Below are 19,319 nucleotides of genomic sequence, written 5' to 3'. Positions count from 1 at the left end.
ATTATGTTGTGCTATCTGTCGTTTTTCTATGCTTTCCACTGCTTCTATTATTGTAAAGCTGCATTGAAACAATCTCAAATTGTGAAAAGCGCTATATAAATAAAATTGAATTGAATTGAATTGTTTTTAGAACAAAGTGTATTATGTGAGTGTAAATACTTACCATTTACTGTCACTGTTATTGATTCACTGTCTTGTGTGTAAACCTGAAGTTTTCCTCTTCCAGCTCTGCACTTGTACTCTCCTCCATCAGGGACGCCCACAGATGTGATTGTTTTAGTTCCTGTAGTTTCAGTGGATTCAGTGTTTGAAGGGTTTATAAAGATAAACTCCCATCCAGTGGACTGATGAACCTCACAGATCAGAGTAACTGTGTCTCCAATGAACACAGACGTCTGTGGCTGCACAGTCAGAGTTGGTGTTACATCTGTCAATATAAAATCATTAAGAGTTGTTAAAGTTTTTAACAAGATTTTGTTACTGTTACTGCTAAATCATCATTAGTGCATTTGTATATCTGAGATAAACCATATAACTCCAGGTTATCAGGTTGTTTAGAGAATGTTAAGGTTATCCAGGTGTTTTGGGTGGTGGCATTGGTAGAATGTGAGTTTATACCAAAGATTTAGATTGAGATGAGCTACAGTATAATTGGTTACTGCTTGCAGAAGAATATATGCTGTATCTGAAAGTTTAAGCAGTTGACTAATTGATTCTTAAAGTGAAAGATTTATGGTCTATAACTATAATTTCCACTCATCCAGTGAAAAAATAAAGTGAGTATAAATACTTACCCTGTACTCTCACTGTTATTGGTTCACTGTATTGTGTGTAAACCTGAGGGTTTCCTCTTCCAGCTCTGCACTTGTACTCTCCTCCATCAGAGACTTGCACAGATCTGATTGTTTTAGTTCCTGTAGTTTCAGTGGATTCAGTGTTTGATGGTGTGATAAAGATAAACTCCCATCCAGTGGACTGATGAACCTCACAGATCAGAGTAACTGTGTCTCCAATGAACACAGACGTCTGTGGCTGCACAGTCAGAGTTGGTGTTATACCTGTCAATACAAAATCATTGGGAGTTGTTAGTTTTTTGTTTGTTACTGCAACTGGCAAATCATCATTAGTGCATTTTTATTTCACAGAGTGTGCGCCTTTATCCGCTGTGTTTGACGTCAGAAGGTTATATCACCGCCTGCTGATGTGGCATGCTTTTGACAGTGCTTGATAGCGTGTTTTTGCTTTTTCATGTGGACAGAGATTTCTTTTAAACCGAGCTTGTGTGGACGGGATTTTTTTGGAGGAAAAAAATCTCGTCCACACATGTTCCTGTGTTGCTCCGCCCCCTTGTTTGTTGCCATTGACATTTATTCATACTCCACTCACTGTTCCCATAGTGATTCATTGTGTCTGTTCTGTGATTGGTTCTTGTAGGGTTTAAAGGCACACCATGGAACTTTTTGGCCACTAGGGGGTGCTAGACATGTATTTTTCATGCCTAGCGCCCCTTGAGGCCACAAGCGCCGCAGCACTGTCGCAAAGGAAAGGAACTGGCCAACCTTAAAACTAAACTAAAAACTAAACATTTAAAACGCTAAACGATCAACCTTTTTAGACAACAGGGAGAAACGCAGTCATGTTACAACTTTCTGATGAAGAACTCGTCGTGGCAGAAGCCATTTCTCAATCTGAAGGTTGCAGCCTCCGGATGTCGTATTTCTAAGCTGCATACGTCATCAAGACTGTCTTATTTCACAATATTAACAATTATAAAGTTGACTATTATACTTAGTTAATCGTAAATTGTTGCAGTATGCTTATGACTTGCGAATGTAATGCTCAGTTTACCTTAATAAACCAGGCTTGATGACGTATTCAGCCTGAATATTTGACCTCCGGAGGCTGCAGCCTTCCAATTGAGAAACGACCAGAAGTATTTCCTTGCCTTTTTCCAAACAAATATTGTTGCATCGTCTCTCTCTCCCTCGCCACCAGGATTTTCCGCAATGGCGCTCGTTTTTCCTCTCTTTTGTGTGAAAATTGTCGCTCCAAATCCAATAAACCGATGTGTTTAGGCAAAGAGTTTAGGTCTGCCGCTTTGTAATACGTCACGCGAGTGACAGCGAAACGCAGCAAATGAGGAAGAGAGAAGAGAGAAACGCTCGGATCTGATTGGTGAATGAATAGGGTTTGGTTTTACACTGTGTGAGTTTGAGCAAGTTTGACTGCTATCCTGGATTGTAATGTAAATACCATAGACACATTAAAAGAAAGGTAAATACGTGAACACAGCATCTGAATACAGGGAACTATATGCAAGATAATCGCCGTCATTTATAAAGAAGATCGCATTTATGTATGAATCAAGATCGTGAGTTTATATTAAAAAATTGCCTTAAAGGGGAATCGAACCCGGATCGCCCGTGTCATAGGTCCATGACACTATCACAGTGCCACAGAGTCAATAGAAACTGCTCTCTACACTCCTTAAGTAGCCTCCAGGAAAAATCACGTTAAAAACAAATTGTGTGGAGGAAGTGCCGTATGCCGTAAAGCAGTCGAATTTTGTAGTTTTTTTGTGCTCTGGTTACTACCAGAAACCCTAAGTTTTAAAATACGACTAAAAGTGATACAGACCCCGTCAGGCTATGGTAGACATGTCATTCAACCTATTTAAAGTCGATGTACTATCACAAGGGTCTTGAAAATTTACTATGAAGGTTGGAAAAATTACATGGTGTCGCTTTAAATACCCTGTCTGTTCATTGCCTGTGTTTGTGGGTCATGTTTGATGTTCTCGCCATGTGTTCCTTGTTCCTGTTTTGGATTTATTAAGAAAACCTTTAAAAACTGCAGTTGGATCTGCCACCTTGTCTTGCCTTGCCTACCTGAAACAATTACACTGACACTAATGAATATTATCTGCTAAAAAACACAGATGTTTAGCCCTTAGAAAAAATGTAACAAAAGTAGCTAAGCTAGCTATTGTTAGACTTTATGCTAGATTTAGTGAATGTTTTTTTCTTTTTTACAAAAAGCACTAACAACAAATCTAGCATCTAAAGAAAGGAAGAGTAATCTGCGCTTCTGTAATCCAAAACAATCCAGTGCAACCAGAGAAGGATGAAACAACATAGACAAAAAAGGATCGCCGGTGCAGCACAGATGTCTGTATAAAAATAATTTAATAAAGGTGCACAACAATGAAAGTTACCTTTATTAAATTATTTTTATACAGACATCTGTGCTGCACCGGCGGTCCTTTTTTGTTTAAATCTAGCATCTTTTTGAATGAACCTATCCTGTAGCTTCACATCTGTACTGCCCCAAGAGTGCCAGGCATTGCTTTCCCAGTCAAATGCACACATCTTTCTTTTGACTCTCTGCACTGCAGCTGAGCCAATCACATTCGCGTTCAGTATAGACCCCTTCAAGGTTTGTAAACATTGAATGACTATCGGGTGCGCGCGCAGCATGAGGTCAAACTGTTCATACCATTTAGGCTTTCTAGTTTAATCAAACAGGGCTGAAAAATGATGACTTATCTGAAATGAAGTGAGCACTACAAACACAAGCCTCTTTGATCTTTGCATTGTCCCAGTCTGCACGTTTAATTGCTTGCAGCCAGATGTTGTATTTTTTGTTTTTGAGATTCTGCAGGAATCCCGAAAAACTTAACGAAACACCTGGTGCGATTTTCACAGCCCACGAGGCAAGTAGGCATTTTTGACGATACCAAATAATACGCAACTTAATCTGCTGTAATGACTTTTCTGACCCCGACATGCGTGTGACGTGAACTGTGAAGGGGTCTATAGAGCAACACCCACTGCTTACAATCCAATCAACAATTTACAGATAAAAAAATCCCATCTTATTATTATTACCTTCAGTTTGTTCAGAGTGGATGTTTGAAATCAGCACTGTAAAGAACAAAGAGAAAAACATATTGGCATTGTTTCACAGACAAGGATTAGCTAAAGCCAGGATTAGGCCTTAGTTAAATTAAGATGTTTAAGTATCTTTTATAAACATGCCTTAGAAAAAGACGTTACTGGTGTGTATCTGGAGACAAATCAATACCCTGGTGGCATATTTTAAGATCTGTCAGTACAAGATATTTTCAGAAGCTCAAACGTGTTTTAGTCCTTATGTCTTGTCTGTAAAACCAGCATTACAGTTTAAACACAAATAAAACAAACAAATAAAGGAATAAAACAACCTTCTCACAGTGATAGAAGTAATACAGTCTAGCTGGTCTCTGATCTTTACCAGCAGGGGTTAACGGAGCCATGATAACCAGATAACCATGAGCACCAATGTAAACTAATACTGATAATATTCAAATTTCACTGATATAGTATTGAGATGTCTGATAACATAATACAGAGAAATAGAGGAGCAGTAAATCTCTTGATCCTGTAGACAATGTGACAGTAATTGATGTGTAGTCAAATCCATAGAGAGAAGATAATACTCACAGAGAACTATAGAGCGAAATCAACTCCATACTGATCTACTGATGACTGACACTTAAACAAACTGAGACTTCCAAAACAATGAAAATTACAGAAAAACCTTTAGGAACATAAAGTCAGAAGAAAGACATAAATGCATTTTATACTATAATGGGACAACATGTAACATGTTTGGTAAAATGTAACATTAAATTTTGTTTCCTATAAAATGTTTTTTTTTCTCTTTATCACACAGCATGCAACTGTTTGTTTTAAACATCATTGGTTTGTCACCATAACCACATAATACTTTTATTTGTATAATTTATTTAACCAGGGTACCCACAGGATTGTCAAACCTAAATTCAAGGCTTTTTAAGACCTTTTTAATACCACTTCAAATGAAATTTAATACCTACATCGCACCCATTCGGGTAGAATAAATAATTGTAAAAAACGTAATATACCTCAAATAATTACTATTTTTACTACTATAATTATAGTCTCAGCCTCAGACGTCACGCCCACAGACTGTTAGCTAAACGTCTAATGTTTTTTGACACTTTTCTGGAAACCCTGTGAGAATGTCGAAGTCGTTTTGATTTGATTGGTTGAAATAAACCGCAAATTTCCATGAGACGCGAGTGTCGCGATTAGTTTCGGTCCCTGGAAAACAAAGCTCTAACGTTCCATTGAGAAAGAGAAGCAGTCGTGTTCACTTGGAGCAGTTATCATGATCAGCTAAACATTGGATTCTAAAAAATATGCAAAGTTCGCGGCATAGACTCTCTAAAAGACGTCCAAGAGTTTTGCTTGAGGTAGTAAGTGGAGTCAAAAAGTTCGGTTCTCCTGAATTGCTTGTAGGTGTTACAAAGTGTAGAGATATGCTTCAAACAAACGTTTAACGGGAGCATCTCATTGGTGTGGCTGATGATGAAGTACACAACGTTGTTCTATGGCGAGTAATGTTGTTTATTTAGATGCTAATCGGTTGCGGCTAGTTATTTCAATAACTGACTTGTTGCAAGCCGGCTCATTTGAAAAAACACTCATAAGTCAAGGTGGCTTTAAATGAAACAGCCAACATCTAAAACTAAGTTAAGAAAATGACTCTACAAGTAAGATGTAAAATGCAATTTTATGTTTCAAACAGAGATGGTGATAGAGAGGATAAAGTCACAGATTGTAGCTTTTAACTCTCCGGTGTTACTTTTTTAACACTGAGCAGTGTTAATTTAACTCCCGGGATTTTGCAATATATATATATGGATAAGGTTGTCTTTGTCATAACTTTATGAAATTAGACGAAGTTACACAATTTAATTTAATAATAAATTAATTTGAATGAAATTGTATTTAAAATGTATGTAAAGGTAGGGCCTGAGCGTAATTAACTTGAAATAATAAAAAAACGAATACATGATATTTAAGTATGAAAAAACGAACTTATTAAAACATTTGTGATTACCCTTTGACCTTGCTGCTGCGCCATTTTAAACGAAGTCGGACAATTCTCATCCTCAGTACCTGAACCACGCCCTGAGGTAAAGCGTGTTGCATGGCATGAATATGGGCCAATTTAGGGTCTTCTGGCTGTTGTCTGGTAAGGCATTGGCACTTTTCTGGCAGCTTTCTGGCATGCTTTTGGCAAAACTGTTTGGGCCTGTTATGCCCCTGCATTCCTGGCAGTATGATTGCCAAAACTAAGAACAGTGTTTGCGCCATAAAAGGCCCGGAACAAATTTGCTATCTGGGAATAATCGATTCGGCAATGCATCACAATGCCCGCATGCACGATTCAGCATCAATGCAGCAAAGTGCCATAATTGATTATGTCACTGTTTATTTTCTGGCCTCGAGTGGACAATTAACCCTTATGTGTTGTTGGGGCCATTTTTGGCCATTTTTGCAATTTTTTTGTCTTAATTTGGCCACAACTTTCTCTGTGTTTCAGCAAATGGAATGATTTTTGGTGACAAATCTTATATTTACACATATTTTAAGAAAATGCTTTGAAATTTTTCAAAAACTTAATATACCGTGGGCAAATTTACTACCCGTACGTGTTGTTAGCGGCCAAAAAAGGCCACCAAACCAAACCGCTGCAAAAATCCATCGGATGAATTTCCCTTCCAATTTTTTTTTGCATAAATCTGTTAATCAACCTCAGCACCGATCAAAACCACCAAATGTCTGCAAAAATTCCATGATTTTAACTCTTTCATTGCCAAGTTTATAAGTAGTGTCACTGATTTGGGAAACACACAAAATGACTGATTTTCAATATAAAAAGTGAATGTGGACTGGATTTTCCTTTACCTTTTTTACAGTCTTGGGCATGTCAAAGATTGGTAAAACCATTGGCTTTGATGCATTTTTAGTTTTTGTGCAGCATCAGCTTTAATTTTTTTCTCCCTCATTTATTGTTTATGGCCATTTTTTCCCCATTGACTTCCATTATAACAACATTTTTTGATTGCAGAGCCATGACACCTTATTACCATCCATTCTTGATTCTTTGTGGTTTTACCTTTTGCAAAGAGGTAAAATTTGTCATTTTTACTGTTGATCACCAAGTGGCACCATTAACCCTTTAGTAGCCTGTGCAAAAAAACAGAGCTTAAATTCTGGCTTGTACATTGAGTTATATGGAGTATAACAGCATATTAGAGAGATAGAGAGAGAGAGAGAGAGAGAGAGAGAGAGAGTGTGTGTGTGTGTGTGTGTGTGTGTGTGTGTGTGTGTGTGTGTGTGTGTGTGCGTGCGTACGTGCGTGCGTGCTTGCATGTTTGTGCGTCTGTGTGAAAAAATCTGTGAAAAATCTTCTCTGCATCAGATTTATGAACAACATTTATTATGAACCAAAATGCAAAAACAACTTCAAATAAACTGAACAATGAAGCAAGAGTAGAGGATGGATGGAGAACTAAACAATCAAACTAATTTTTAGTGTGTATATGTGTACGTGTGTGTGTTCAGTCTTTTCAGCAGGACTTGCAGCATATTACCTGGTGCTCTCTGCAAGTGTGTCTACCACAACGGATACAAGTGCTGACTGTTCTTTTTTTGTTCTGTACACCACTTGCATGCTCCCCTCTTCACTCCTGTGCTGCTGGTGCCTGCTGGTGTCTGTGGATTTGTGTCTAGAGGGACAGCTACAGGAGACAAAATCCCTCTCACCAGTGCAGCACTAACTGGTGCGCGAGGGAGGGGCTCTCTCCTCAATACTAACACTAACCCTACACACACACACACACACACACACACACACACACACACACACACACACACACACACACACACACACACACACACACACACACACTATGGTGTTATAGTCCATATAACTCAATGTACAAACCAGAAATTAAGCTCTGTTTTTTTGCACAGGCTACTAAAGGGTTAATGGTGCCACATGGTGATCAACAGTAAAAATGACAAATTTGACCTCTTTGCAAAAGGACAAGCCACAAAGAATCAAGAATGCATGGTAATAAGGTGTCATGGCTCTGCAATCAAAAAATGTTGTTATAATGGAAGTCAATGGGGAAAAAATGGCCACAAACAATAAATGAGGGAGAAAAAAAAAATTAAATCTGATGCTGCACAAAAACTAAAAATGCATCAAAGCCAATGTTTTTATCAATCTTTGGCATGCCCAAGACTGTGAAAAGGGTGAAAAAAAATCCAGTCCACAATCCCTTTTTATATTGAAAATCAGTGATTTTTTTTTTTTTCTCAAATCAGTGGCATCACTTATGAGCTTGGCAATTAAAGAGTTAAAATCATGAAATTTTTGGAAACATTTGGTAGTTTTGATCAGTACTGAGGTTGATTAACAGATTTATGCAAAAAAAATTTAAAAAAATATTAATCTGATACATTTTTACAGCCGTTTAATTTAGTGGCCATTTTTGGCCGCTAACAACACGAAAGGGTATAGTGAATTGGAACAAGGCACAAGGGTTAAGTTGTGAAGTTTCAATTACTTCCGGGGGCATAACATCAACAATCAAGATTGATGAGGCGGAGGGAGATGACTGTGATAGACGGGTAAATAAAAATGCACCCTTTCCCATGGAAAGTGGACATATGGGCACATTTCGGATTCTATGAAGTTAATGGGAAACTAGACAAGACTTACGTCGTGTGTAAAATTCTCATCTCAGATATATAATTGTCATTGTCTTAAAGCTGCTAAGTTTCCGTTTTTGTTGAGAAAAGTTGCACTTGACTTTACTATTGACTGATTAAAAAGTTCAATAGTAAGCCCTTGTTGTGTACAGTAGAATTCTGATGCATCGCAATGCATCGTAGAATCGAAATTAATTGAATCGTTACCTGGTGAATCGTAATTGAATCGAATTGTGAGGGCAGTGCCAATGCACACCCCTAATAGTATATATTGCAAGATGATATTATCTAATTAAACAGTAAAAAATATATAATAGCTTAAAAATTAATTATTGTTTGCAGCTTATTATTGCATGGATCACACAAGACTATTGTTTAACATATAAATTACCTTCTCCGACATAATGATCATATTAAAACGTGTCTTCTCTAACTAGTTTTACTAGAGACATTGTGGAACAGAAGATTGGGTAACACTTTAGATTACGGATCCATTGTTAATGAATAACTACACAGGAACAAATCAGCAATGCAGTATTAACAATCTAGTAATTACTGTTTACCAACAAGAAACTCTGATCAACAAACTGGTACGCAATAGCAAACAGATGAACGCGGCAGTTCACCACCAACCAATCAATAACCACCATTTTTTCATACTTCCCAAAGAACTACTGAGAAGTTTTATAATTCATGCAAACTAAACGACAACTTATGGAGGACCAATGACTAACACTACATTAACACGTTCAACACTGTAAACAAATACACAAGACTGTTTACATTATCAATAGTTATACCACGGGTCTGTTGAATGCTGCATTCTGATTGGCTGAGAAGTGTTCTATGGGTGTTGATTATTTTTCTGTAAACCGCACACCTAACTTTTCAAATGTCTTAAAAGTAGGCACCAGAGCAATGTTTGTGGTAACCGTGGTATAAGCGGAATAATTGACTCCGGTCCTTTGAATTATTTGAAAATAATGCACACCTGCGGTGTAACGGCACTCCGCTTCGCGTCGTGCCGCATTACCACCTTGGTGTGCATTATTTTCTTATAATTCAATGGCCCGTCGTCAATTATTCCTTACGTAATAGCAGACTTGTTCTCATTTAAAGACTACTGGAACTTATAGATTCATCAACCATCTAAATTCCATACATACATACATACATACAGTGTGTGCAAAAGACTACCCAGTCTCACAAAGTTTCGTGATATAGTCACGTATTTTTTTAATTATTTTTTTCGTGATCCTATAATGAATTCCTGTTTTCGTGGATTATCACGTATTGGTTACTCTACTGCTTTTTCCTATTTTTAATCCATTGTCGCTTCGGTATTGGTTGCGCCTGGTAGGCGTGGTTATGCTGAAGTATCGAGACTCGCGCGTTCTGAGAGAAATAACGCGAGATCCGCTGTGGCAACGGAGGAAGGTACATGTGCTGTCTTTCTAAAGTTTATAATATCACAGATTGATGGCATAACCGGCGAATAAATAACAGAGTGATGAGCGAAGAGAAGTTTTCGGGTTGGATGGACTACAGATGGTGTATTATTGCATCCGAGTTTGCGGATATATGACGAGTCTCAATGGTGTGCCTCAATAAAGATTGTAAGTCACTCTTGCTTATTATTCGGTCTTATCTTATTATCTGAAGTATTGTTGGGTATATTGTTGTAAGTATTTATTCCAATTGGATAACATAGCTGCAATGTTTTATATATTTATACATCAGATGTGTGTCTCACATGTTTAACCTTTTAAGAGCAATATTATAAAGTAACGATTCTCTTACAAATGGCGCTTTGTTTTATTCTAGAACCACATTACACACACACCGACATACATAAAAATCCCGGATGTCACGAGCAACAACAGAATATCATCGCAATGAACTCCAATCTGCTCATTGTTAAAGCAACACGTCTGAGGTACACCTGTTCAACTCTACACGTGAGGATTTCCACCATACTGATGAGCATCTCTATTTCAACTCGACGGGTTACATCAAGTAGACATTCCCTGAAACTATTGGGACTTTGCTATTAATCATTATATTGCTTTTCATTATTCATTACCAGATCTCCAATTAATAGTTTTTTATCTAACTTTGTTATTTCTGTATTATTGTTATTGTTGTTATGCAGGATTACACTTTGTTTTGTTCATTTATTTGAATGCTTTATTATGCTCAATGATTCATATTTAAAATACACTGATACACTTGAGAAATTGTACATTGTGACTCTGGCTCTTTACTGTCCTCATGGTCCCTGGGCATTGGTTATTTGCCCTAAGGTGATTATTACCGGCAGGGCTGGACTGGTAATCTGGCATACCGGCAAATGCCCGGTGGGCCGACGTCCTTGGGGGCCGATGAATATAATATGATATATATTTTTTTTTAATTGGCCAACGACCGGCCTCATAAAGCATGGACAGCGGCCCATTGGTTCATTTTCCATACTGACACTGGGCTGGCCCAATCATCTCTTAACAAGCTCCACCCCTCCCCTTCTGTTTCTTGTGTCAGATGGAAACAGAGAGCGATGATCTATCTGACACAAGAAACAGAGCGCGAGTATCATACAGACGTATCATACATCTCGCACTATTTTTGTCTGACCAGCCCATAACACTCGTTCATCGCGCAACGCAGCCCGTTGCTTTCTTTCTTTGTTTTAATGTAATTCATTAATGGCGCTAAAAGGCACGGTGGCAATGTACTGCATTTTCCAAAAAAGTTAGCGTTAGATGTTTTTTTTCCGGACAGACCGGCCCAGGAGACACCTAATCAGCAGCCATTGGTTCTTTTTGATTTGACATTTGGCTAGCCCAATAACAACTTTTAGGGCATTTTATGAAGCATGCAGCGTCAGTGTGCGTCTGTCAAAATAAGAGATGACTGAGAAGCGAGTTGACATGCGGTAAGCAGAACTGCTTTTAAAACACTGTTGTTAGATATCCTCTTAATAAAACACACTCAAAAACACAAGTGATAGATCAATGGCTGTTTGCAACATGACAGTGATTACACTGCTATAAAATACAGTGTGGGCAGAATTATTACATCAAACTTTTGATCACAGTTTTTATCAAACATATTTTACTAATTCCAAACCAAATACATTTTAATAACTACCATTAATTTTGTAAATAAAGCATTTATAAGTAAATCATTATTGTTAATGATGGCTGACTGGAGAAAAAAGCACCTTATATTCAAGTGTGCAGAATTATTAGGCACATTTTCTTTTACATTTAAAATGGGCCAAAAATGTTTAACACACACTGGACATTCATTATTTATGTCCATAAGAAAGATGCCATGCATGGAAATTGCAAAATTGAGGTATGACCATTATACAAGAAATCCTGATTCGGGCAGCAAGGGCATACAATAGGATGAAAGGAAAATATATATACAAAATTAATGTTGGTTATTAAAATTACTTTTGTTTGGAATTGGTAAAAGGTGTTCAGAAAAAAAGTGATCAAAATTTTCTGCACACACTGTAATGGGGCTTGTCATTGTAACATTTATCTTGTCTCAGTGTTATCATAAGGTGCACAACATTGTGCACTCACTGGCTTATACTATTATTTTTAAAACCTGCAAAGCCTTTTACAGCGCTTACATTTTTGTAATGCCATGTGTCAGCTCTTATACTTTTCTACTTAATAATTATATGGAGTTATAGTCAAGGTTGCACAAAGATTTGTGATCCTATGTAGTGGGCCGGTCTGGGCCAAAATGCCAGGGCCAATTTTTTGTCCCAGTCCAGCCCTGATTACCGGAATATTAAGTAGTGCATTGTACAGTCTGCCAAACACATATATATTTTTTGATAATAATTTTATAATCATTGTTTTATGTATGATTTGAATCAGTGTTCTAAAGTGAAGATCACGGTAACACACTAGTAATTACTTTAGAATGATGTAGTAACACTTGAGTCATTACTAGCGGGTTTCCATGATCTTCACTTTAGAATACTGATCCCAAAAATTAGTAATTACTTTAGAATGATGTAGTAACACTTGAGTCATTACTAGCGGGTTACCATGATCTTCACTTTAGAATACTGATCCCAAAAATGTGTAATTACTTTAGAATGATGTAGTAACACTTGAGTCATTACTAGCGGGTTACCATGATCTTCACTTTAGAATACTGATCCCAAAAATTGGTAATTACTTTAGAATGATGTAGTAACACTTGAGTCATTACTAGCGGGTTACCATGATCTTCACTTTAGAATACTGATCCCAAAAATTTGTAATTACTTTAGAATGATGTAATAACACTTGAGTCATTACCAGCGGGTTACCGTTATTCATATAGTAGTTAATGGAAAGCTAATCTTAAAGGGGATAATCTTAACCATTCACAGACTATTCACATATGAGCTTGAAGCCATACATAAAACATATTTTTTAACAGGTAAGAAAAAAATCACTGTATAGGCATTTGGATGGTTGATGAATCTATAAGTTCCAGTAGTCTTTTAATGATTCAATGAGAACAAGTCTGCTTTTACCTATTGATAATATAAACAGTTTTGTGTATTAGTTTACAGTAGTAAATGTGTTAATGTAGTGTTAGTCATTTGTCCTATATTAGTTATCGTTTAGTTTTGCATGAATTATGAAACTTCTCATTAGTTCTTTGGGAAGTATGAAAAAAATAGTAGTAACTGATAAGTTAATAGTGAACTTCCACATTCATCTGGGTGTTATTACTTACCAGTTCGTTAATCAGAGTTTTGTGTTAGTTAATTACTCATTTGTTCCTGTGTAGTTATTCATTAATAATGGATTTGTATTCTAAAGTGTTACCGAAGATTGTGTGTGTCATTGATTAAATCAAACAACCGATCACAGGTGCGAGCACACCCGCGAGCACACCCGCCATTGTCCCGCCCCCACAGTCCCAAAGTCAACTTGATCGAGCAAGTGCGTGTTGTGCAGCTGCGTATGTATGGGAAGCCGAACTCCTCAAAAGAAGGACGAAAATACGCCACTCGATTGATCCGCGCTGCGCGGACCAATTATATGCGCGGCCCAATGGACAGAGCCGCGCAACTGTCTGGATAGCGCAGAGATGAGTTGTTTACTTGCGCCACCCGATGGATAGCGCAGCGCGGACCAGTTTCATCCGAGCAGCGCGGATCAATTTGGACAGCGCTGCTCGGACCACAAACTTGCACGACCCACTGGGAAGCACAGCGCGACTCTGATGGAATAGACTCGATTTACCCACAATTCTCCGCTAGTATACAATTAATTTCCGATTTAATAACCATTTTGTTTATTTTGCCACAAGACAACTTAATTTACTAATGCATAAGTTAAAACAGCATCTACTTATCAGCTTGATTGGTCTTTGTTAAAGATATGAACGAATTCTACTATTCTGTTATTCTGTTGTAAATGATTACAATATTAAGGGCAATGATCAGCGATTTTTTTTATCTAGATTGAGTGCTCGTTTTATATTTATAATCTTATATGTTGTTCTGAGCCACGTCCGTTTAAAGACACTTCTGATGCTGCTTTGCTTCGTCATTTGTATACTTTATGCATTGCAGTTACATTATTTTATTATTTTATTTTTGTAATATTTTTTAATTACTTAATAATGACATTATAGCATTATGCAATTGTTGTGCAGATATTTTTCTGGTAGTGCCAGCTGCTTTTCTTGACATATCAGGAAATGCGTTTGCAAGTGAGATTGGTAGTCCCGCACTGATAAAGTGACAGAAGCTGTATTTGTTAATACCTCAACTGTTTTCTCAATAACCAAGCACTGCTATATAAACCATTTTGCAAGTCGTAAACAACACTAGTCGAAGCTCTTTCAGTTTTTTAACACTAACGTTGGGATAAAATACAACAACCAACAGAAAATATAGAACTGAATCAAAAAGTTAAACAAACATCTTTAGATATATGTGAAATAAAGAAAACAGTTACAAACTGAAACAGGAAGTGTTTCTGGACCAGCGTTGTTTACATCTTGCAAAATGGTTTAAGTTGCTTCTATGAGAGAGGGAGTGGAATTCGCACAAGTTGCCTGCCAATAAATAAACAGTCGAATAATGACACTTTTATTTTTTAATCTTTAATAATATTTTGACAGTAATACTGTTTTGTCCCACTAGCAGAGAATTGTGGGTAAATTACTCCATCAGAGTCCCGCTGCGCTTCCCAGTGGTTCGCGCAGGTTTGTGGTCCGAGCAGCGCTGTCCAAATTGATCTGCGCTGCTCGGATGAAACTGGTCCGCGCTGCGCTATCCATCGGGTGGCGCAAGTAAACAACTCATCTCTGCGCTATCCAGACAGTCGCGCGGCTCTGTCCATTGGGCCGCGCATATAATTGGTCCGCGCAGCGCGGATCAATCGAGTGGCGCATTTTCGTCCTTCTTTTGAGTAGTTCGGCTTCCCATAGTGAACACAGTGTTTTGCGCGCTGTGCTTTTCCGCACATGAATAGTGTTCTGCGCTCGTATCTATCGGTCGCGCGTGGTTTTCGTGCACGCGAGTTTTGTGTCTGAATTAACAACATATAAATCTATTGATCATTTGAAAAATTAAGACCTCCGTGAAAAAATCAAGACTTTGAGGTGAAATTCAATACCCTTTAAGGCCTTATGGTGAAATGAAATTCAATACTTTTTCAAGACTTTTTAGACTCCGCGGGTACCTTATTTTTCATCTTTTCTCCTGTCCTCATATTTGTAACTTTATGCTGCAAATACAATGCACGTTGTTATTGCTGTTTCTCACACGCTGCTATTTAATAACACAGAGCTGAAGTGAAAGTGAACCAAAACCACAATGATGTCATCTCATTCTGTTTAACCGCATACACTGATTTTCTTTATAAGATTTTATACATTCATAACAAACAAAAACAAAAAGCGACCTACAGCGTCTACACGTGACAAAATTACCTTAGAGTGTTACGAAACATAGTTGGAAAAACATCTGCTTGACCACAACTAGCCAAAAACATTACAAATCGTCTAAAATAACGGTTTCATATCTCAGTATTTACCTGTGATGGTAAAGCCTTAGTTTCAGCAGCCATTAATTCAGTCAAGATCAATCAAGAAAACAATCCCTCAGTTGTATTCGTATGGACTGGTCTGGTACAAGAGTAAACATTTGTTATCTTATGTGGCGAGATAAAAGAAAAGATGCGTCAGGCCACAGTGTGGTGTTTATTTGAAGTTCGACTTCACGTTGTGCTGCGCAGACCAATCGATGACATCACAGTACCGCGAGAGCGATTTAAAAGCATACGGTGGATTCGCTTGCGCGATACCTCAATGTCACAGGCTTATCGTTCTGCGCATCGCTGTAGGAATTTGAGGTGCGGCTTGCCTCGCCTGAAATTTAGACTAGAGCAGACGGCTGCAGTGAGGGAATAAAAATGAGCTTTTAAATCGGACACCAATCTCGCAGTCCAGTCGACAAGAGACAGAGATCGCGTTCGCCTATTTTATCGCGGATTAAAGAGATGCAACTGAAATACCATGAAGATGGTTATAAGGAGAATCAACTAAGGTGAACTGTTCATTACTGGAAAAGGCTAATTAGTAAATAAGTCTAAGTCTAGTGGTAATACAAATTTTTTTCTATTGCGTGAAAACAGCTCACAATTTAGGATCAATAAAAAAGTTATTAAAATATAAATGTCATAAGTCAATAAAAAAATCCAAACGCACACATTTGCTCAATACAACCAAAGCCTTTAATGTATTGCATTTTTAACATAATACATTAAAATATAACATGTTGTATTTTATTAAATAACCAAACTGTAAAATGTGCAACTAAATAGTTAGATTATCAGAAAACAAAAACACTTTTTATAGTCTTGTTGATACTTACCAACTATTGAAGAGTCAGCAGTATAAACAAGTTCACTCATATGAAAATAACTAGTATTTCATTTTGACTAAGGCCCCATACACACTTCAAAGTTTTGAAAGTGACAAACACATTTAAATGTGGGAATGAATCCCTAAATGTTGGTTCCATGTCTGTATTAGACTCACTGAAAATGTGATGATTGACACAGAGGTATAGCAAAGGTTCGGCATACTCGCATGGTTACCATTAACTGCTTTTACCAAAATAATGTTACAGCACTATGTTCTGCAATTATAATAAACCTCTATCTATCTTTTTTTTACGATTGCGATGCTTAACCATTTATGGCTTTGGGTCATGAAGTGATCACGTTTTTGGTGTTATTAAAATGGGAATGTGCCAATCCCAATATTTTGGCCTCTTAGATAAAGCATTTTGCATTATGTCATTTTATTTTTTTTTGCGTGTGATTTTCTGCACCATGCACAACAGTACAGTATGAGACAAAATCAGTTTGGGGCAACTGGCAATTCTATGTACCCCATTAAGCTGAATAAAGCATCAAGACACAAGAGCATTCAGACATTTGTGCATTTATGAGAAAATACTGAAAAGATTATTCATGTATATTAGGTCAGGACTGAAAGTCAGTTCATCTCACATGCTGCACACCACAGACTAACATGAAACGTTAATAAAAAAAATATCCTAACAAAAAACTCTATCATGCTATTAGATAATCAAAGATTAGCAAGCATTTACTCTGATGATGCATGTGAAGGTATAGGCTGATCATATTACTGGATTATTGATAAACGTACAGCCATTTTTTTCTCCTCATATTTTTTCCTCAAGCGACATCTGAAAAAAAAATTGACTTAAAAGAATTGAAATTCTTTCAAATTGTATTTTAACTTTAGATACTGAAAGATGCTGTTTTCGTTTTGTTTATTATTTATTTATTTATCTCACCTTGATCTCTTCTCTTCTTCAGTTTAGAGTATACAGTGTTTTCTCTTTCACTGTTAATTCCTAAAAATGACAAGAGAAAATTAGTTTATTAGAAATAACCAGACACTTCCCAGTTCTTTTCAACTCTGGGAAATGTTTAAATTCCTGTTATAAAAATTAAACAGAAATTTTAGATGTAGGCTACACAGTCACTTTATTAGGTACCCTTCTCTGTCAAACTCGGAAGAGCACATGCGCATATGTTTTCTTGGTTAGTAAGTATCTTTTACTTGCCTTTGTCATCGTTTTCACCAATTGATTTCGATGACAAAACACAAAGTTTACTTGAGCAATTCCATTTAAATTTACGAATGTATTTGAGCACAAAAGAAACTGCATGTCATTGAAATAAACTTGACACTTTGAAGCAGGAAGACAAAATAGTATTTGTTTGTAAAACATATTTAGATAACGCTAACTTTATTTACAAATTCCACTAATCCTTTTTACAGTGCAGTGGGTTTTAAGCAATCACATATCTTTCAATTTAAATCAATTAAGTCCCACGCTTGATTTTCTCTCAGACGTTTCCTAATTTCACCTCATTCGTCATTCAGTTATTTAAGCAAAACAGTATAGACGGCTTCATCTGACGCACGTGCGTTGACGTGGTTACCCCTTACGAAAATTAACCATGGCTTTACTACAGTTAAAACCAAAAAAACATACTTACTGTAGTAAAACCATGGTAACCACAAAATAACCATGGTTTTGACAACCATGGTTTTCAAAAACCATAGTTAAACCATAGTGTAGTGAAATCATGGTTTTGCTGATAGTAATCAATACACCAAAAAACCATGGTTACTACACTTTTACCACAATAAAACCATGGTTAATTTTCGTAAGGGACACATCTGGTCGGAACTTTACTTCTGGTCTCTGTTTGTTAAATGGTCTCACTAGTGGCTAAAATGAAGTCCGGAATAAATACCTCATTAAAAATAACCAATGTTTTGGTTTCCTAAAGACCAGGGAGACAGCGATCATGGATCACTGCTATGTGAAGGGATGTTTGGCAGCAGGTTTGTAGTTAACATTGCATACATTATAGTACACATTTTACACAGTACCCTAATGTTAGCTCAGTGTCGTTTTTTATATGCTTTAGCTATGAAATATGAACTAAGGTAATCTACTTTTTGTTTATTTTGCTTGTTATCAGATATAAACTCTAAAAGGACTTTGTTGTTATTTATTCTTAGCAGAGTTTACCGGTAGTTTCAAACTTGACATTTGAAAAAGGCCTTACGCAAGCTGTAGATCACCTTTAAGAAAAGCAATTCTGAGCAATATTAAACCTGTCAACCGAAAATTGGAATGGAGTCATTTTTATTTATATTTTATTATTTTTAAGACATTTTAAACTGTCTTTATAGAACACATTTATTTTCTTTTACTTGTTATTTTATTAGTATATATGTTTTCTCATTTTTACATAACTTTGAATTACCCCTGTGTATAAAATATGCCCTACAAACAAACTTGCCTTGCCTACCTTTCTTTTCTTTCTCTCTTGTCTTCATTTCTTTCGTAGGTTTCAGTTCAATATTAGCATAGTTGAGATCAATTGATTCGCTTACATTGTCTACAATGAAGAATAAAGAATGATTAAGAGTTTTCTCTTCTCGTCACATTTATATGTGAATATGTATTAGCAATATATGAACACAATTCAATGAAAATATATAATTTAAATAAATATTTCATATGCTTATTTAAGCAATATCGCTCGAGTAGGAGTGTGATATAGCTCTATATCATCACGGCTGTGATTAGGCCAGAGGCACGAGGCCGAGTGCCGGAGGCAATCACAGCCGTGATGATAT

At 36.8% G+C, this 19,319-nt stretch overlaps 1 protein-coding gene and 1 long non-coding RNA gene across 2 annotated transcripts in view; one reads left to right on the top strand and one right to left on the bottom strand.

The window, feature by feature from the left end:
• LOC129421288 (uncharacterized) overlaps nt 1-19,319 on the bottom strand; it is a 34,872-nt gene that overhangs the window by 9,286 nt on the left and 6,267 nt on the right. Inside the window, exons 10-12 of the mRNA XM_073856666.1 lie at nt 17,452-17,511; nt 3,888-3,923; nt 286-427 (exon numbers count right to left, since the gene is read on the bottom strand). Of these exons, the coding sequence (XP_073712767.1) occupies nt 286-427; nt 3,888-3,923; nt 17,452-17,511 (238 nt within the window). The remainder of the gene's footprint in view (nt 1-285; nt 428-3,887; nt 3,924-17,451; nt 17,512-19,319) is intronic.
• On the top strand, nt 9,777-10,833 carry LOC141351126 (uncharacterized). The gene is made up of 2 exons (XR_012359357.1): nt 9,777-10,207; nt 10,416-10,833. It is a non-coding gene; the product is annotated as an uncharacterized lncRNA (long non-coding RNA).

The sequence above is a fragment of the Misgurnus anguillicaudatus genome, chromosome 19 (assembly GCF_027580225.2).
Source record: "Misgurnus anguillicaudatus chromosome 19, ASM2758022v2, whole genome shotgun sequence".
NCBI lineage: Eukaryota > Metazoa > Chordata > Actinopteri > Cypriniformes > Cobitidae > Misgurnus > Misgurnus anguillicaudatus.
This window is presented reverse-complemented; position numbering and strand designations above follow the sequence as displayed.